This window comes from Lithobates pipiens, unplaced genomic scaffold (genome assembly GCF_037356315.1).
Source record: "Lithobates pipiens isolate NorthernLeopardFrog02 unplaced genomic scaffold, aLitPip1_a1.2 Scaffold_8, whole genome shotgun sequence".
Classification (NCBI taxonomy): Eukaryota; Metazoa; Chordata; class Amphibia; order Anura; family Ranidae; genus Lithobates; species Lithobates pipiens.
Window position 1 is genome coordinate 136,313,410 of NW_027507903.1, and position 16,832 is coordinate 136,330,241.

At 40.4% G+C, this 16,832-nt stretch overlaps 1 protein-coding gene across 3 annotated transcripts in view; it reads right to left on the minus strand.

The window, feature by feature from the left end:
• LOC143962635 (NACHT, LRR and PYD domains-containing protein 1 homolog) overlaps positions 1 to 16,602 on the minus strand; it is a 59,931-nt gene extending 43,329 nt beyond the window's left edge. The window contains exons 1-3 of one of the 3 annotated variants that reach the window (XM_077471963.1): positions 16,518 to 16,593; positions 14,701 to 14,813; positions 1,222 to 1,300 (exon numbers count right to left, since the gene is read on the minus strand). In XM_077471963.1, the coding sequence (XP_077328089.1) occupies positions 1,222 to 1,288 (67 nt within the window). In that variant the 5' untranslated portion in view covers positions 1,289 to 1,300; positions 14,701 to 14,813; positions 16,518 to 16,593. Of the gene's footprint in view, positions 1 to 1,221; positions 1,301 to 14,700; positions 14,814 to 16,517 lie in introns of all 3 variants that reach the window. The other 2 variants (XM_077471962.1, XM_077471964.1) reach the window with 2 other exon arrangements.
• Between the last annotated feature and the right edge of the window lie 230 nt (positions 16,603 to 16,832).

Here is a 16,832-nt window from a genome sequence, read left to right on the forward strand (position 1 = left end):
GTGACGGGTCCAGCAACGCCTCCTTCGCTGGCCCCGGCTACCTGGAGACGCGCTCAAAATGAGCGGACATTTCTCCGCGTGTCCGTTCATTTCAAAAGTATGGCGTATAGTCCGGCGGACTTAGTACTCCGTATTAGTCCGCCGCAAAAGTACCGTGTGTGGGCAGGTAGCTCGTTCGGGAAAGTCCGGCGGAAAGTCCGCCAGACTAAGTCCGCAGGATAGCCTGCTACGTGTGTACGCAGAATAACTGTTACTTATCTCACTGCACCTATACCACACATTCTTTCTGTCAGGGGCCCCCAAGGTTCCATCCTTGGATCTCTTCTAAACTCTATCTACAATACCTCCTTGGGTCAGCTGGATAGCCTTCCATGGCTTCTGATATTATTATTATTATGCAGGATTTTTATATAGCGCCAACAGTTTAGGCAGCATTTTACAACTTGAGGGTACCAACTTGATACCAATTTGATGCTGACGACACCCAAATCTATCTTTCTACATCTCAGCCCACCCCATCAGTCTAGTCACACATCACGAATATACTAATGAATCTACTGGTATGGAGGTATTAACACTTTCTCAACTCCATCTTTCCATATCTGAGCTGATAATATTCCCAGCCCCCCCAAGTCCCCTCCCCACCCACCGTGCCCAATCCCTGACTTCTCCATAAAAATCAATAATACAACTATCAATCCATCATCCCTGCATGGCGGGATGCTAGTGTATTCCCTGATTATGAATTCTCCTCTTGACCCCACATCCAATCACTATCCAAATCATGCTGCCTCAATGTTCATAAGATCTCCATGATTTGCCCCTTCTTACCCAATGATACCACAAAGTTACTAATTCACTCCCTGGTTATCTCCTGCCTCAACTATTGCAATCTCTTCCTTGTTCATCTACCTTTACATAATCTATCTCACCTTCAGTACAGCATAAATGCTGCTGCCAGACTCATCCACCTTACCAACTGTTTGGTGTCTGCTATTCATGTCTGTCATTAGCTTCTGCTCACCCAATAAAATTAAAAATACCAATGGCAACCTACAAAGCCATACATAACTCTACCCTAAGTTACACCAACCTCGTCTCAAAATACCAATGAAACCATTCTCTTCCCCTCTCCCAAGACCTTCTGCTTTCTAGCAGCCTTTTCAGTTCCTCAAAAAAAGTAAAATGAAAGTCAAATAACATTAAAAAAAAAAAACATACCTGGCACTGTTATCCATATTATACAGAGGACCACTGAATTCCAATTTCCAAGATGTCCGGATAACATCTTAAATATCACCTGAGGATGAAAGATGCATGAAATTCAGTATGATTACAGTTATCCTATAGCAATAGAGTGACCCAATTTATTTTTAAGAAAATACGTTTTCAAGTAATAACAACACTGATTAATGTGAAAAAAACAAACAAACAATGATCTTGTTAACTATGTAACTAGGAGGAGCAGTCCTGCAATAAGGGTTGGTGTTTTATTGTTGCCTCACTGAAATAAATATGTTCACATCTACAACACATAATTGGTTAAATGTTTTGCATAATGAAACTAATAATGGCAATAAATCAAAGTTCACAGCAATAACTCATGTTACACTTTGTCCTTCACACTATGCCCGTGGTAAATACATTATAAAACCATGTAATTTTCAGTTTCAGTGAATACTTTGAACAGATTTTTGTAAGTATAATTCTTGTAAATAATTTTGGTAGCTATTATTTGCTACTGTGGTCTACCTCCAGGATGTTCATGTTTGTGTAGCAGAAATGCGTTTTTATACCGCTGGTTAGGGCTGTATATTTAGTATTGGATTTATTGTGTGGGGGTGTACAGACATTATGTTGATGGCAATATAAAGGTATCAACACTGCCTCAGAAATTGAAAGAGTATAGGTCCGTCCTGGTAGGCTGACTGAATCTTGATATATGTGGATTGAAATTCAGCATGTTCAACAGGGACCAGCCACATTTCAGTTGGCTGCTCCCACTTTTCAGAAGCTGGTTTAATGATTGGCTTCTGTTGAACAGGTTTGTTGGAAAAAAATCTTGATCAGCAGCTTGTTGCCAGGTGTAGTTTATCCTCCAGTCTATAGGTGGCAGTGTGTTGTTGTACCACTGAGCAGAGTGGAGACTGAGAGGAACAATGTTCCTCCACAGATTCTGTAGGGGTCCCCAGGGAAGCAGTGGTGTGACTTTTCCCCATTTCTTCTGGACCCTATTTTATGACCTATTCCTGGAAATCAACTTTCCAGGAATAGGTCATAAAGTCCCCTAGACTCCAGTGTCGCAAGATAGGAACCATTTTCCCAAGATAGGAACCAAGTTAGCAAAAATGATTTAGCACCATGACCTAGTTAATATCTGAATGCATCCAAAAAAGATTATACCCACTATTCAAATGCGCATGGGGCCTATTCCCATATTGACCACCTCTTCACCACCTTCTTCAGTGTTCTAGTATTCTGATTTAGTAGGCTTGTAAACGTGGCCTGGTCTGACCATTTACTTCTTCTGGCAATCTTCCCCTCTCTCTGCAAGCGCACAGGGCCCTTCTAATTAAAATCGAATTAATCTCTTTTGAGTAACCCTTCCACGTGTTTTGATGTTGAACTGCAAGTAAAATATTTTTTTTTTAACATAATGATCCCTCAGATATCTCCCCTATCACCAACTGGGCAGCACTCTAAAAAAATAGCATCTCAATTGAAAAAAATCACCTGAGATGGAAGAAAAAATCTTGTCAAAATCGATGATCGCCGGCATTACTAGTAAAAAAAAATAATAAATAAAAATGGCATAAAAATTTCCCATAGTTTATGGAGATGATAACTTTTATGCAAACAAATCAATATAGGCTTGTCTTTTTTTTATTTTTTTATCAAACATATGTAGCAGAATCCATTGATGAAGAAATTAGATTTTTTACATTTTTTATTGGATGTGATTTATAGTAGAAAGTAAAACATTTTTTACATTTTTTTGCAAAATTGTCACTCTTTTTTGTTTATATCGCAAAAAATAAAAAACGCAGAGGTGATCAAATACCACCGAGGGAAAAAAAAGGACATTGATTTTATTTGGGTACAGCGTTGCACGACTGCGCAATTGTTAGTTAAAAATAATGCAGTGCCGTATCGCAAAAATGGTCTGGTCATTAAAAGGGTAAAACCTTCCAAGGCTGAAGTGGTTAATCTGTAACAAATACATATCCAAATACGCAAAAACAGCACTCCTGAATGAGCCAATAACAGATATCCCCAGACACACTCAGACCTTAATATTATTCATGTTTTTGGCAGCAAAAATAAGGTTTGCTAAAGCCTTGAAAATCTCCAGTTGTTCAAATAGTGGCTCCCAAAAACAAACTTTCCTGGATTATGCTTTACAAGAAGCTGGTTAGCAAGCCCTTTCGTCAGGGATATTTATATAGGATAATTTATGTTTCGGCATAAAATGAATCGTGCAGAGTGCAGGCCCCAGGTGTACAAGTATTCAGGCAGAGACTGAATTGTCGCTGTCAATAAGTGGCGTAGAGGGAGGTCTGGTCTAGCCTCCTTTCAACCTATAATGCTCCACAGAAGATACAATATGCCTTTCCCCACACAATAGGCTTGTTGAGCTGGTAGTAGAAACTTGCTTGATCATAGAATGGTCTCCCAGTATAGGCCAGGTCAGGCCTGTTTACAATCCTTCAGATAAGGGGAAAAAAGTGTACTGGGTAATATCCATTGCTCCCTGTCCTGTATGTGGGGATCTGTGGAGTGCGCCATCCATCCTGGCAAGTAAGTAAACACTGCCAGGGCGGACGGCGTGCCCCACGGATCCCCACATACAGGATAGGGAGCAAGGGATATTGCCCAGCACACTTACAATTACACCACAACACATTTTTTGTTACTCCTCACGAGTATGCGGATACCAACACATGTAGGACTTTTTCACAGCCTGCAAGCATAGAGGGGCCCAAAATCCAAGGAGAATAAATTATGCATCTAATTTCCTGACTATCCCATAATAGTTATTGAGCCCATGAAGTGCCATAACAGGAGAAACACTCGCAAATGACCACATTTTAGAAAGCAACCACCTCAAGGTATCCTGTGAGAGAGATAGTAAGTCTTTTTTTGCCACAAGTTTTTGAAAAATGCGGAATAAAAATAAAAATTATTTTTTTTACACAAGGTCGATTATTACTAAGATGTTTCTAACACGCATCATAAGCATACTTAATTACACCCCAAAAGCAAACCCTATTCCTCCTGAGTATATTGATACCACATGTTTCACAGCCTAACCACACTTAGCCCCTGTACACACGGTAGGAGATTTCGACAACCAAATCCGTCGGATTTTGCCCGTCGGATTTTGTCCATTGGATCTTGTCCGAAACTGTTGCATACACACGGTCGGACAAAGTTGGCAAAAAATCCGATCTTTCAGAACGTGATGACGTAATTTCGTTACGATGGGACTATATTCAGGCTGGTAGCCTGAATATATTCCTTTGATGTAGGAATTTGATCTGAGCATGCGTGGCACTTGGTCCAATCAAAATTCTCTACACATGATCGGAGTATGTCCGATCGGCCCAGTTGGTCGGGAAATATTTCCAACATGTTGGAAAATTGGGTCCGACGGATATTCTGACGGAATCAGTCCGATGCATACCACACACAGTCGGATTATCCGACGACACGGTCCGATAGGACACATTCCGACGGATTCTCCGACCGTGTGCACAAGGGCAAAGAGGTTCAAAATCCAAGGAAACCTTAATGCTTTCTAGAAGCTAAAATTATGCATCTAATCTTCTGACTACCTATCACATTTTTGGAGGCTCTGGAGCACCAGGACAGTAGAAACACCCACAGAATGACCACATTTTAAAGTAAGCACTCCAAGGTATTTTTAAAAGGCATGAGGAGTCTTTTGAAGACTTCATTTTTTTCTCACAAATTTTTGGAAAATTCTGAAAGAAAATGAAAAGCACTTTTTACATGTTTGACGTATCTTGTGTATCACACAAATCAACCAATTGTTTCCAAAACAGTGTATTATAATAGTCGATTCTGTACGAGTGGTCAGGGAATATAGCGTCAAATATAGCAGTCCCTGTTGCTATAAGCCAAGCAAGCCTGGTCTACTGGTACCTGGCTACCTTTTGTAAAGAAGTGTAGCGCTAAGAAAATATTGTGCAAATTTTGTGAAAACTGTATAACATCCACATATATGACCACGTAAATTCTCGTGATACCTATGGTAAGTATTATACTAATAAACACCAAAAAATATTCTTATACCAATTTCATGTGAAATTGTGTTTATATGTATCCACATGTATATAAAAATAAAAACAGTGAACATAAAAAGAAAATTATAATTATTAAGTCTCTTTTCTTGAAAGAAAATATTCAAGTCCCATGTGCGTAGTTAAGTTTCAAGTAAACCGTCCAATCCTAGAAGGATGACATGCGAACACCCATGTGCCAAAACCACCCCCTCAGCAGATGCAGGCTTACCGAATGTATATGACCCAAAAGAATGTATATTCCAAGGGTCGTACACGCTCTTATAGTAACTGTAGGGACTCAAACTCGCAGGTGCTGAAATATCAAAGGCGACAGGGCAGTCTTTCCCAAACACAAATGGTAACCATAGGTTTTCTCCAATTACATAGAGGCCCAACTCAGAGTGATGAACACATAGAATGGAGAGATAAGGCCATATAGCGTAATTCCACTTAAAATTAAAATTTATTTAAAAAAATGTAGTAACAAACTCACATTTATGTCGTTTAACAAGCATTTTCAATAAAAAATGGCGGCAGTGGAGTCCTCCCGACGCGTTTTGTCCTCATAGACATCGTCCGGGGTGCCCATCCACTGCAGCCAGACTTACTTTTATACCCACATAAGCCCATTAAGCAAGATTCTATCCTCATGTGTCACCATGTGTCACTTCCGTTTTTTTAGGGCCAAAATGGCCGCCAGGCTTGCATTCCACACCTCTATTTCATTATATGTCGGTACAACCCACAACAGTGCTCGTGGCACAAATTATTCTGTAGATAGGAAATAAGTATATAAGTGGCCGCCAAACATATATGCTAAAATCTTTTACAATCCTTCTTACCACCTTTACACTATTATGCATTGGAACGCACATTGTCATCTGAGGAAGTGGCGCGATAAAGCCTCGTCACTTCCGGGGGATCGTAATCAGTACTATAAATATATAAACAATACTGTGCGGAAGTGACGTGGCTACTGGTACGTGGCTACCTCCAGGAATGCCATGGTCACAAGTCAGGTGAAGTACAGGAGGCTGAAGAAAGAAAGAACAAAAGAGCTCCTGTGGTTCCAGGAGTGCAGGCAATGGATGAGACTCATGTCTCACAGGAATTTAGTGAGTGCAACATGGGAAAAATGGGTAATTCTGGCTACAAGCAGAGACATGATCAGCAAACAGCCAAAGCATTGGTTCAGACAGCAAACAAAAACATGGTCAATAAACAGGCCAAGGTCAGTACCGGTGGCAGGCATTGCACTAGTGTGGCGGTAATCAAGAACACTGTTACTGGTTGAACTGGCACTGGTGACACTGTACTTATGTGGTGTCGATCAGGGACATTGTTAATGGCTGCACTGGCTCTGGAGACACTGGTACTGGTGTGGTTAGCTATCAGGAACACTGTTGATGGCTGGCCTGGCTATGGTGACACTGGCACTCGCGTGGATAGCTATCAGGAACACTATTGATGCCTGAACTGGTCTGGTAACACTGGCACTGGTGTAGCAGTGATCAGGGAACACTGTTGCTAGCTTACACTGGTCTAACAACATTAGGACTGGTGTAGCAGCAATCAGGAACACTGTTTCTGGCTTACACTGGTCTGGTGACACCGGGACTTGTGTAGTGGCGATAAAGAACACTGTTGTTGACATACACTGGTCTGATGACACTGGCACTAAAATATATTTTTAAAAGCTAAAAGAATTTTCCCTAGGACAAAATAATGTTTTTGTTTTTTTTTGCCTTTAGAGAGATGTCACCTCACTTCCTGTCCTGTTGACAACATTGTTGTTATCAAAACAGAAAGTAAGGGAATATCTTCCCATTATTGCCAGTGACTGCAATAAAAACCTGACAGATTCTAACCTTCCCTGGCACTAACCCCGTTTAAAAAAAAAAGTTTGAGCTAGATAAAGGCAAAATTGGTGCCCTTCTGACATTTTACAGTTTGCTTTCATAATCCTGTGACCACCTTAGCAGGTTGATTTATCAACTGTGCATGAGAATAGGAAAACAAGTCACACTTTGTGATCACTCTATCTGCTACTAGGATTTGACTGTATATAAAATAAAATATGGACATGTATGAACAACTTCCCACCCAGCCACTGCATATATACAGCCGGGCAGGACAAGTATCATTCTCAGGAGATGTACCCATACATCCCCCCAGAACAGACACTTGTGCGTGGCCTTAGACAGTCACAGATCACACCACTGTGTGGCCCCAAGGTCACACAAGATTTTACTAGTATGTCCTCCCAGAAGAATACTTGTCCTGCTTGGCTGTATATAGCTGGGTAAAGGGCCACAGTGTTTGGCCCAAAACCATATGATTGCTGTGATCAATCACTGCAATCAGAGTCAGCAGTAGTAAACAAAGCTGTCATTCGCTGTTAACTACTGTGTAATCTCTGTGAATGGTCACAACGATTGCATGGTATGGTACTAATCACAGCAGCCCTATACCATGTGATACCTGCCAATCATAGCTATCACAGCAGTAAAAAAAATGGCATTGAATTGAATGATGGCAAACACATTTAGAAATTATCGCAAAAAACACTTCTTAGCTTTAAAGAGGTTAAAAACCGGGTTCACAGCACGCTTATTAATGAAAGATTGATGGCGATCCTTGAGGACAAGTATGACAAATTCCAACGGACTTGGCAACCCTGGATGGACCACTTCCCATCTTCTTAAATGACCTCCTGATTCCTAGAACTGTGAAGGTTCTACGTGCTGCAGCTTAAAACCACTGAGTTCCCTGTTTCCCCCCTCTGATGCTCTGTAAGTCTAACCATGTCTGTTTATAGTATAAGACTGCTGCCGTTCTTTCCTTGTATTTTGGGAGCAATATTTGTATAAGGGGTATTGATACTTTATGGTTACACTTTGTTTCTGTACCGATTTTTTATCTCTCTTATTTTATTTGAAAAATGTCAGTAAAATTTCAGTGAAAGACATGATCACTTATACAGCGATCATGACTGTATAAGAAATCATACTGTCACCGGAGCAAGTGCAATGTCACTATAATAATCATGTGCAATTGCTGGCTGCTCTGATATCATTGTATGTCACTGCCACTAGACATTGTCTATAATCACCAACACAGTGGTAAAATATCACCAGACCAGTGCTGCCAGTCAGTATTCCTTATCATGGCCACACCAGTCAGTGTACCTAATCACCACTACATCAGTCATAGTGTCACAATAAGGACTTGTTCACCACCACGATCAACACCACACCAGCCAACATGTAGTCAGACTAGTGTAACTATAATCCTGACTGACATCACACTAAACCATTGTAGCAACAGTTTTCCTGATCACACCAGTCCCAGTGTCATCAGACCAGTGTATGCCATCAGCAGTGTTCCTTATCACTGCCACACCAGTAGAAGTGTCACCACACCAGTGTAAGCCAGCAATGGCTTCCTTAATTGTTGCTACACCAGTTCCAGTATCACCAGACTAGTGTAAGTCAACAGCAGTGTCCTGATTGCTGCCACACAAGTCCTCAGTGTCACAAGACACGTTTAAGCCAGCTTTGGTGTTTTCGATCGCCACTACACAAGTCCCACTGTCACCAGGACATTGGAGCCAGCAATAGTGTTCCTGATCACCACCACACCAGTGCAGTGTTGCCTGTACTGAACGTGGCCTATTTATTGACTATGTTTCTGCCTGCTAACTGGTCCAATCCTTTGCCTGTTTGCTGACCATGTCTCTGCCTGTGGCCTGAACTGGCCCATCCACACATCTTGCTGACTATGTTCTTGCGAGGCATCCCCTGCTGACAACTGCACTCCTGGAACCTCTGTAACTCTTTTGTTCTTCCTTTCTTTAGCCTCCTGTACTTTATGGCCACTGAGCATGGCATACCTAGGAGCAAACATGTACCAATAGCCTAGGCTTGCTTGGCTTATGGGAACAGGGACTGCTTTAGGTAATGTTATACTAAGCTATATTCCCTGACCAGTCATTCAGGGGAAACCATTACAGTGCATTGGTTTTGACATAATCGGTTGATGTGTTATATACAGGATGCAATGTCTGGTACAGTCCAGACAGTGAAAAAGTTTTACACGTGTGGTATCCCCATACTCTGGAATAGTAGGAGAATGTATTTCGAGTGAAATTCTAAGTATGCCCATGCTGTGTGTAAAAAATATCTTATTATATTTATATCTTTCTTTTAAAAAATAATTTTAATTCTTTTCTGCATTTTTAAAAACGTGTGGGTAGAAAATAAAGTCATCAAAAGACTTACCATACCTTCTAAAAATACCTTGGGGCATTTACGCTTCAAAATGTGGGTGTTTCGAATGTCCTGGTGCGTCAGGGCCTCCAAAAATGTCAGAAAACTAGATGCATAATTCCCAGTATGCTCCTACAATTCCTCAACGTGCTCCTTGAATTGTGAGCCCCCTATGTGGCCAGACTGTGAGAAAGTCACACACATGTGGTGTCACAATTCTCAGAAGAAGAAACAGAATGTGTTTTGGGGTGTAATTTTAAGTATGTATATGATGTGTGTTAATATCCTATTAGTTGACAACTTGGTATACAATAAATGTATTTTCATTTTCTATCCTGTATTTTCCAAAAACTTGTGTCAAAAATTAAAGTTTCAAAAGACTCACTATGCCTTTTAAAATATAACCTCGAGGTGTTTGCTTTCCAAAATGGAGTAATTTGTGGGTGTTTTTACTGTCCTGGTGCTCCAGGGCCTCCACAAATGTAATAGGTAGTCAGGATATTAGATGTTTAATTTAAGCCCAGGAATGCCTAAAGATGCTCCTTGGATTTTGAACCTCTCTGTGTGGTTGTCTCACACAGTGGTATTCCCATACTCAGGAAGGGGTTATATTGTAAGTTTGCCTATTAAAATGACAACAATTTTTTTTTATTTAATTACTTAATTTTCCAAACAATTGTAACAAAAAATAGCAACTTCAAAAAACTCTCCATGCCTCTTACTAAATACTTTGGACTGTCTACTTTTCAGAAATGGGTTATTTGGGGCATATTTGTACTGTCCTTGCATTGTAAGGCCTGAATAAATGAGTCAGTACATTAGGACTGATCAATCTTCAAATATATGTATGCCATACTTTGCAGACACTATAACTTTCAAACAGACTAAATATTAAACAATGATTTGGATTAATGGGATAGGCAACTGCATGGCAAATGAGGTTTAATGTAGAAAAAGGTAAAATAATGCATTTAGGTGTCAAAAACATGAATGCAATCTACTCACTAGGCCCTAGGGGTGTCCAAACTTTTTTCAAAGTGGGCCAGATTTGATGAAGTGAACATGCCTGAGGGCCGACCATTTTGCCTGACATTCTTTGAACCATTGAACATTGTGTCCATCCGAGCACTAATACACAGCCCAACAAGAATTCTCTTGCCTTTGTCGCACTCGTTCCCAACACACAGACGAATGCTCTGCACTTTAGGGGGCACCGTTAATTCTTAATGGTACCCCACACATTGGAAAATGTAGGGTGCTTTTGGTGCAGTGCAATAAAAAAAAAAAAAACACACACAGACACATGTGCACACACACACACACATACACACACAGACACATGTGCGCACACGCACACACACACATACAGACACATGTGCACACACACACACATACAGACACATGTGCACACACACACACATGTGCACACACACACATACAGACACATGTGCACACACACACATACAGACACATGTGCACACACACACATACAGACACATGTGCGCACACACACACATACATACAGACACATGTGCACACACACACATACAGACACATGTGCACACACACACATACAGACACATGTGCACACACACATACATACAGACACATGTGCACACACACACACACACACACACATACAGACACATGTGCACACACACACACACACACATACAGACACATGTGCACACACACACATACAGACACATGTGCACACACACATACAGACACATGTGCACACACATAGACACATGTGCACACACACATACAGACACATGTGCACACACACATACAGACACATGTGCACACACACACACACACATACAGACACATGTGCACACACACACACACATACAGACACATGTGCACACACACATACAGACACATGTGCACACACACATACAGACACATGTGCACACACACACATACAGACACATGTGCGTACACACATACAGACACATGTGCACATACACACACACATACAGACATACATGCACACAAATACAGACACATCCATACACATACATACATACATACACACACATGAATAAAGGCCTTTTTAACACTAATCTAGCTTGTAGCATAGTACAATACCTTTGCAGCTTCCTCATTCAGTCGGGTACTGCACTGTAGGGGGAAGCAGAGAGCACAGCACAATCCTCTGCACTTTACTTTCACTTTTGAAGCTCACGGAGCTTCTCACAGTGCTGGGGATTGGGCTCATCTGACAGCCCTGATCCCGCAGCACAATAAATTGAGAAAGACCAGGCGGGCCGTTCAAAACCGGACCGCGGGCCGTAACTGGCGCGCGGGCCGGACTTTGGACATGCCTGCACTAGGGGGAGAAACTCTGGGGGAATTTAGGATGGAAAAGGACCTGAGGGTCTTAGCAGATGACAGGCTCAGCAATGGCATGCAATGCCAGGCTGCTGCAAACAAAGCCCATAGAATATTGGCATGTATTAAAAAGGAAATTAACTCCAGAGATAAAACTATAATTCTCCCAATCTACAAGACTTTTTTCTGGCCGCACCTGGAGTATGCCGTCCAGTTCTGGGCACCAGTCCTCATGAAGAATGTGCTGGTAATGGAGAGAGTACAGAGAAGGGTAACAAAGCTAATAAAGGGACTGGAGGACATTAATTATGAGGAAAGATTACTATCACTGAACTTATTCTCTCTGGGGGAGAGGTGCTTGAGAGGGGATATGATTTCAATGTACATATGCCATACTGGTGACCCCACAATAGCGATAACATTTTTCCATGAAAGGGCATTTAAACAGACTCACGGCCATTCACTAAAATTAGAGGAAAAGCGACTGTGTGGAGGGTTCTTTACAGTAAGAGCGGTAAGAATGTGGAATCCTCTTCCACAAGCAGTAGTTTCAGCAGAGAGCATAGATAATTTCAAAAACCTATTATATAGGCACCTGAAGGACCACAACATACAGGGATATAGCGTAATACTGACATAAAAGTGTGCACATGCAGGTTGGAATTGATGGGCTTGTGTCTTTTTTTCAACCTTGCCAACTATGTAACTGTGTAACTTTGGATAATTTTACCAAAGAAATATAGCATAATACATTTTGACCTAAATTTATGAAAAAAGATTATTTATTTGCAAAATGTTATAATTTTTTTTTGTTTATATAGCAAAAAACAAAAAGCATAGTGAATAACACCAAAAGAAAGTTATATTTGTCTCAAGAATGATAAAAATTTAATTTGGGTACAGTGTTGCATGACAGAGTAACTGTCATTCAAATAGTAACAGTGCTAAAACCTGAAAATGGCCTAGGCAGGAAAAGAGCCAAACAGTCCAGTCTTGAGGTGGTTAAAGGAGTTTATGAAAAAAAATAAACATCCATACTCATATATTTGTTACAAATAATTGAATAACCCTGGATGGCCGCACTCCAAGATAAATTTAAATGCCTTTTTATTCGTGAAGCAGAATCACACAAAAGTGGGTCACACCAAAGCAACAATAGCTAACGCGTTTCACACTACCAAGAGTGCTTACTCATAGCTAGTGTTAGCTATTGTTAGATATATATACGCGTTAGATTTGTTGCTTTGATGGGACCCACTTTTGTGTGATTCTGCTTCACGAATAAAAGGCATTTGAATTTATCTTGGAGTGCGGCCATCCAGAGTTCTTTAATTATATGTAACAAGTATATGCCGTGCCTGCACCTGGGCTTCTCCATTCCTGGAGGAGCTGTTTTCTTGGATTTGTGGACTTACCTGGAACGGTGGTTCTCTCACATACTCATATATTTGCTACCAAACTGACTCTGGGTCACAGGTCCTGTTAGTTGGCCATTCTTCTCTTTTAATCGTATTTAACCAGTTGCCGACCAGCGCACGCCGAAGTACGTCGGCAGAATGGCACGGGCAGGCAAATGGGCGTACCTGTACATCCCTTTAAATTTGGCGCCCTGCCATCGGGACTGTGCCGCCGCCGGCGCGCTCCCGCGCTGGTCGGGACCCCCGTGAGTCCGGTCGCGGGACCCGTGGACTCGATCGCCGCGGGCATACCCGCGATCGTCTCACGGAGGGGCCGAATGAAGAAATTCCATTGTAAACAGCATTTCTCCATTCTGCCTAGCAACTAGTGACGCTGATCTCTGCTCCATGTTATTGGAGCAGAGATCCGTGTTCACTAAATTAAAGCCCAGCCCCCAACAGTTAGTAACACACCCCTAGGAACACTTAACCCCTACACTGCCACCCACTGGTTAACCCCTTCACTGCCAGTGTCATTTACACAGGAATCACTGCATTTATATAGCAGTGATTGCGGTAGAAATGACAATGGTCCCAAAAATGTGTCAAAAATGTCCGATATGTCCGCCATAATGTCGCAGTCACAATAAAAATCGCTGATCGCCGCCATTACTAGTAAAAAAAAAAAATATTAATAAAAATGCCATAAAACTATCCCCTATTTTGTAAACGCTATAACTTTTGCGCAAACCAATCAATAATCGCTTATTAGGATTTTTTTTACCAAAAATATGTAGAAGAATACGTATCGGCCTAAACTGAGGGAAAAAATGTTTTTTTATATATTTTTGGGGGATATTTATTATAACATAAAGCAAAAAATAATGATTTTTTTTCAAAATTGTCGCTTTATTTTTGTTTATAGCGCAAAAAATAAAAACCGCAGAGGTGATCAAATACCACCAAATGAAAGCTCTATTTGTGGGAAAAAAAGGACGTCAATTTTGTTTGGGAGCCACGTCGCACGACCGCGCAATTGTCAGTTAAAGCGACACAGTGCCAAATCGCAAAAAGTGGTCTGGTCTTTGACCAGCAAAATGGTCCGGTCTGTAAGTGGTTAATCGTACTCATAATTGCAATTTCCAGAGATAATTCACATATGCAAAATTGGCTGATATTTTATATACCTTTGCACAATGCTTTCTACATATCTAAGCTATAGTGACTGTTATTTGCCATAACAACCATTATTATCAGCAAATAACACTCACGTCTTTCGAAAATAATGTTGCTATGCTAAATGACACATGAAATATGGTTTAAAGGGGTTGTAAAGGTTGGTTTTTTTATTTTCTAAATTGGTTCCTTTAAGCTAGTGCATTATTGGTTCACCTTTTTCTTTGTTTTCTTTGTCTGAATTTCTCACTTCCTGTTCCTCCTCAGTAAGCTGTTCAGTAAGCTGTTCTGGCTGGCTAAACACCGCTCGGATGATGGTGTGAAGTTTACTGAGGAGAAACAGGAAGTGAAAAATTCAGACAAAGAAAAAAAAATTTAGAAGGGAAATCAAAGGAAAAGGTAAGTGAACCAACAATGCACTAGCTTAAAGGAACCTATTTAAAAAAATAAAAAACAAAGCTTTACAACCCCTTTAATAAATTTAGCCTATTGCCTTTGCACTGCCCCAGTATATCAGACAAGGGCAGATGCTGTGGCACTACTCCACACCTACCCTACCTTGGCATATTCAACATTTCAGATGACAATTCAAAAATGTGTCAGTGGGCTGTAAATCCCACCCTTGTTTTTCTAAATCTCCTTTTTTTTTTTATAAAAATGTGTTAGGGATGTAATCAGAAAGGCTACAGTTCCTCCTTAAAGTTAATGTAAGGAACGTGTAAAAACTGAGACTTCTATGGTCTAATAATTGTATTTATGTACCAAAGCACTGCTCACAAACATGACTGGACACACAAACCACTCAGGGGGAGATTTAATAAAACCAGAGCACACAGAATATGGTGCAGCTGTACATAGTACATAGTAACCAATCAGCTTCTAACTTCAGCTTGTTCAATCAAGCTTTGACAATAAGCCCCCGTTCACATCTGCGCGATTTGACTCACCAATAGTAGTGCAAGAAGTACTTTTGGAAATCGGTGCAGTGCAGCAAAGTCTGCATCACACCGATTGGGACAGTGCCATTGCCGGCAATTCGCTGCGATTTGGCATGCAATTTGATGTCAAATTGCATGCCAAATCAAATTGCCGGCAATGGCACTGTCCCAATCGGTGTGATGCAGACTTTGCTGCGCTGCACCGCACCGATTTCCAAAAGTACTTCTTGCACTACTTTTGGTGAGTTCGGGGGCAATAGACATCTGTGCATGAACCTGCACAGATGTCTTTTAAATTGCCCCCAAACTCTCACTGAAATGCGGGTTTGAAAGGATTTTCAGTGTGAGCAAGAGCCAAAACTTAGAAGCTGATCGGTTACAATGCACAACTGCACCAGATTCTGTGTTCTCCAGTTTTAGTAAATCCCCCCTATTACATGGGAAATAAACCAATTGATTCAAAACGTTATAGTTTATAACTGTAAATGGGGATATTCTATAAAAGTGAAAGATAAAAGCCAATTCGTTTCTTCTTGATAGTTTCACAACTGATGCAGAAAATACACTTTGATTGCGATTGGTTATTTTGTAGAACATCAGAATATTAAATGTTTCCTTTTTCTACAGAAGCAGACAATGTTCACCATTGTGTTCTTGCAGAAAATAAAAAAAGTTAACAAGATTAAGATTTTAGGAACAATGAGTATCTTGCAGGGGCTGACCTATTGAATATATATATATATATATATATATATATATATATATATATATATATATATATATATATATATATATATATATATATATATATATATATATTCAGGTTCACTTTAACTACACAATCAGGTTTGCGGGAATTTAAAAACATAATAGTAGGTTCCTCCAAATTGGACATTTAAAGCAAGCATAGGATCCTAGGTCTGAAAATAATTCCTGTAGTTTATCAGCCTACTACTGAGAAATAATACTAAGAAACAATACTAAGAAATAATTAAGCACAGTCTCTACTTCCGAAAACAACCTTTGCTTAAAATATGGCCACTTACATACAGAAACAATATGAAACAAAGTTTACTCCAATTTTCTTATACTTACAGCACCTCCTTATTAGATCAGATGCAGAAATGTCCTGACTATATGAGAAGGAAGTCAAGTTGTTTATTATGAAGAAAAAACACCAGCGAAAATCATTTAACCATAAACCAAAGTTCACGTAGATTTTATGAGGTACTTCCTTCTTTTAAACCAAGTATGTAACAAGGAGGAGATTTTCCAGGATGCAAACAACAGACATAATTTAGATGGATTTACAGTAGACAAATTTTAGCCTCCACCCATAGTACCCTATGGATCCTTTTGGCCCGGTCAGCAGACCCAAACAGACAGTAATGCGAGGCTGGATATCTTTTC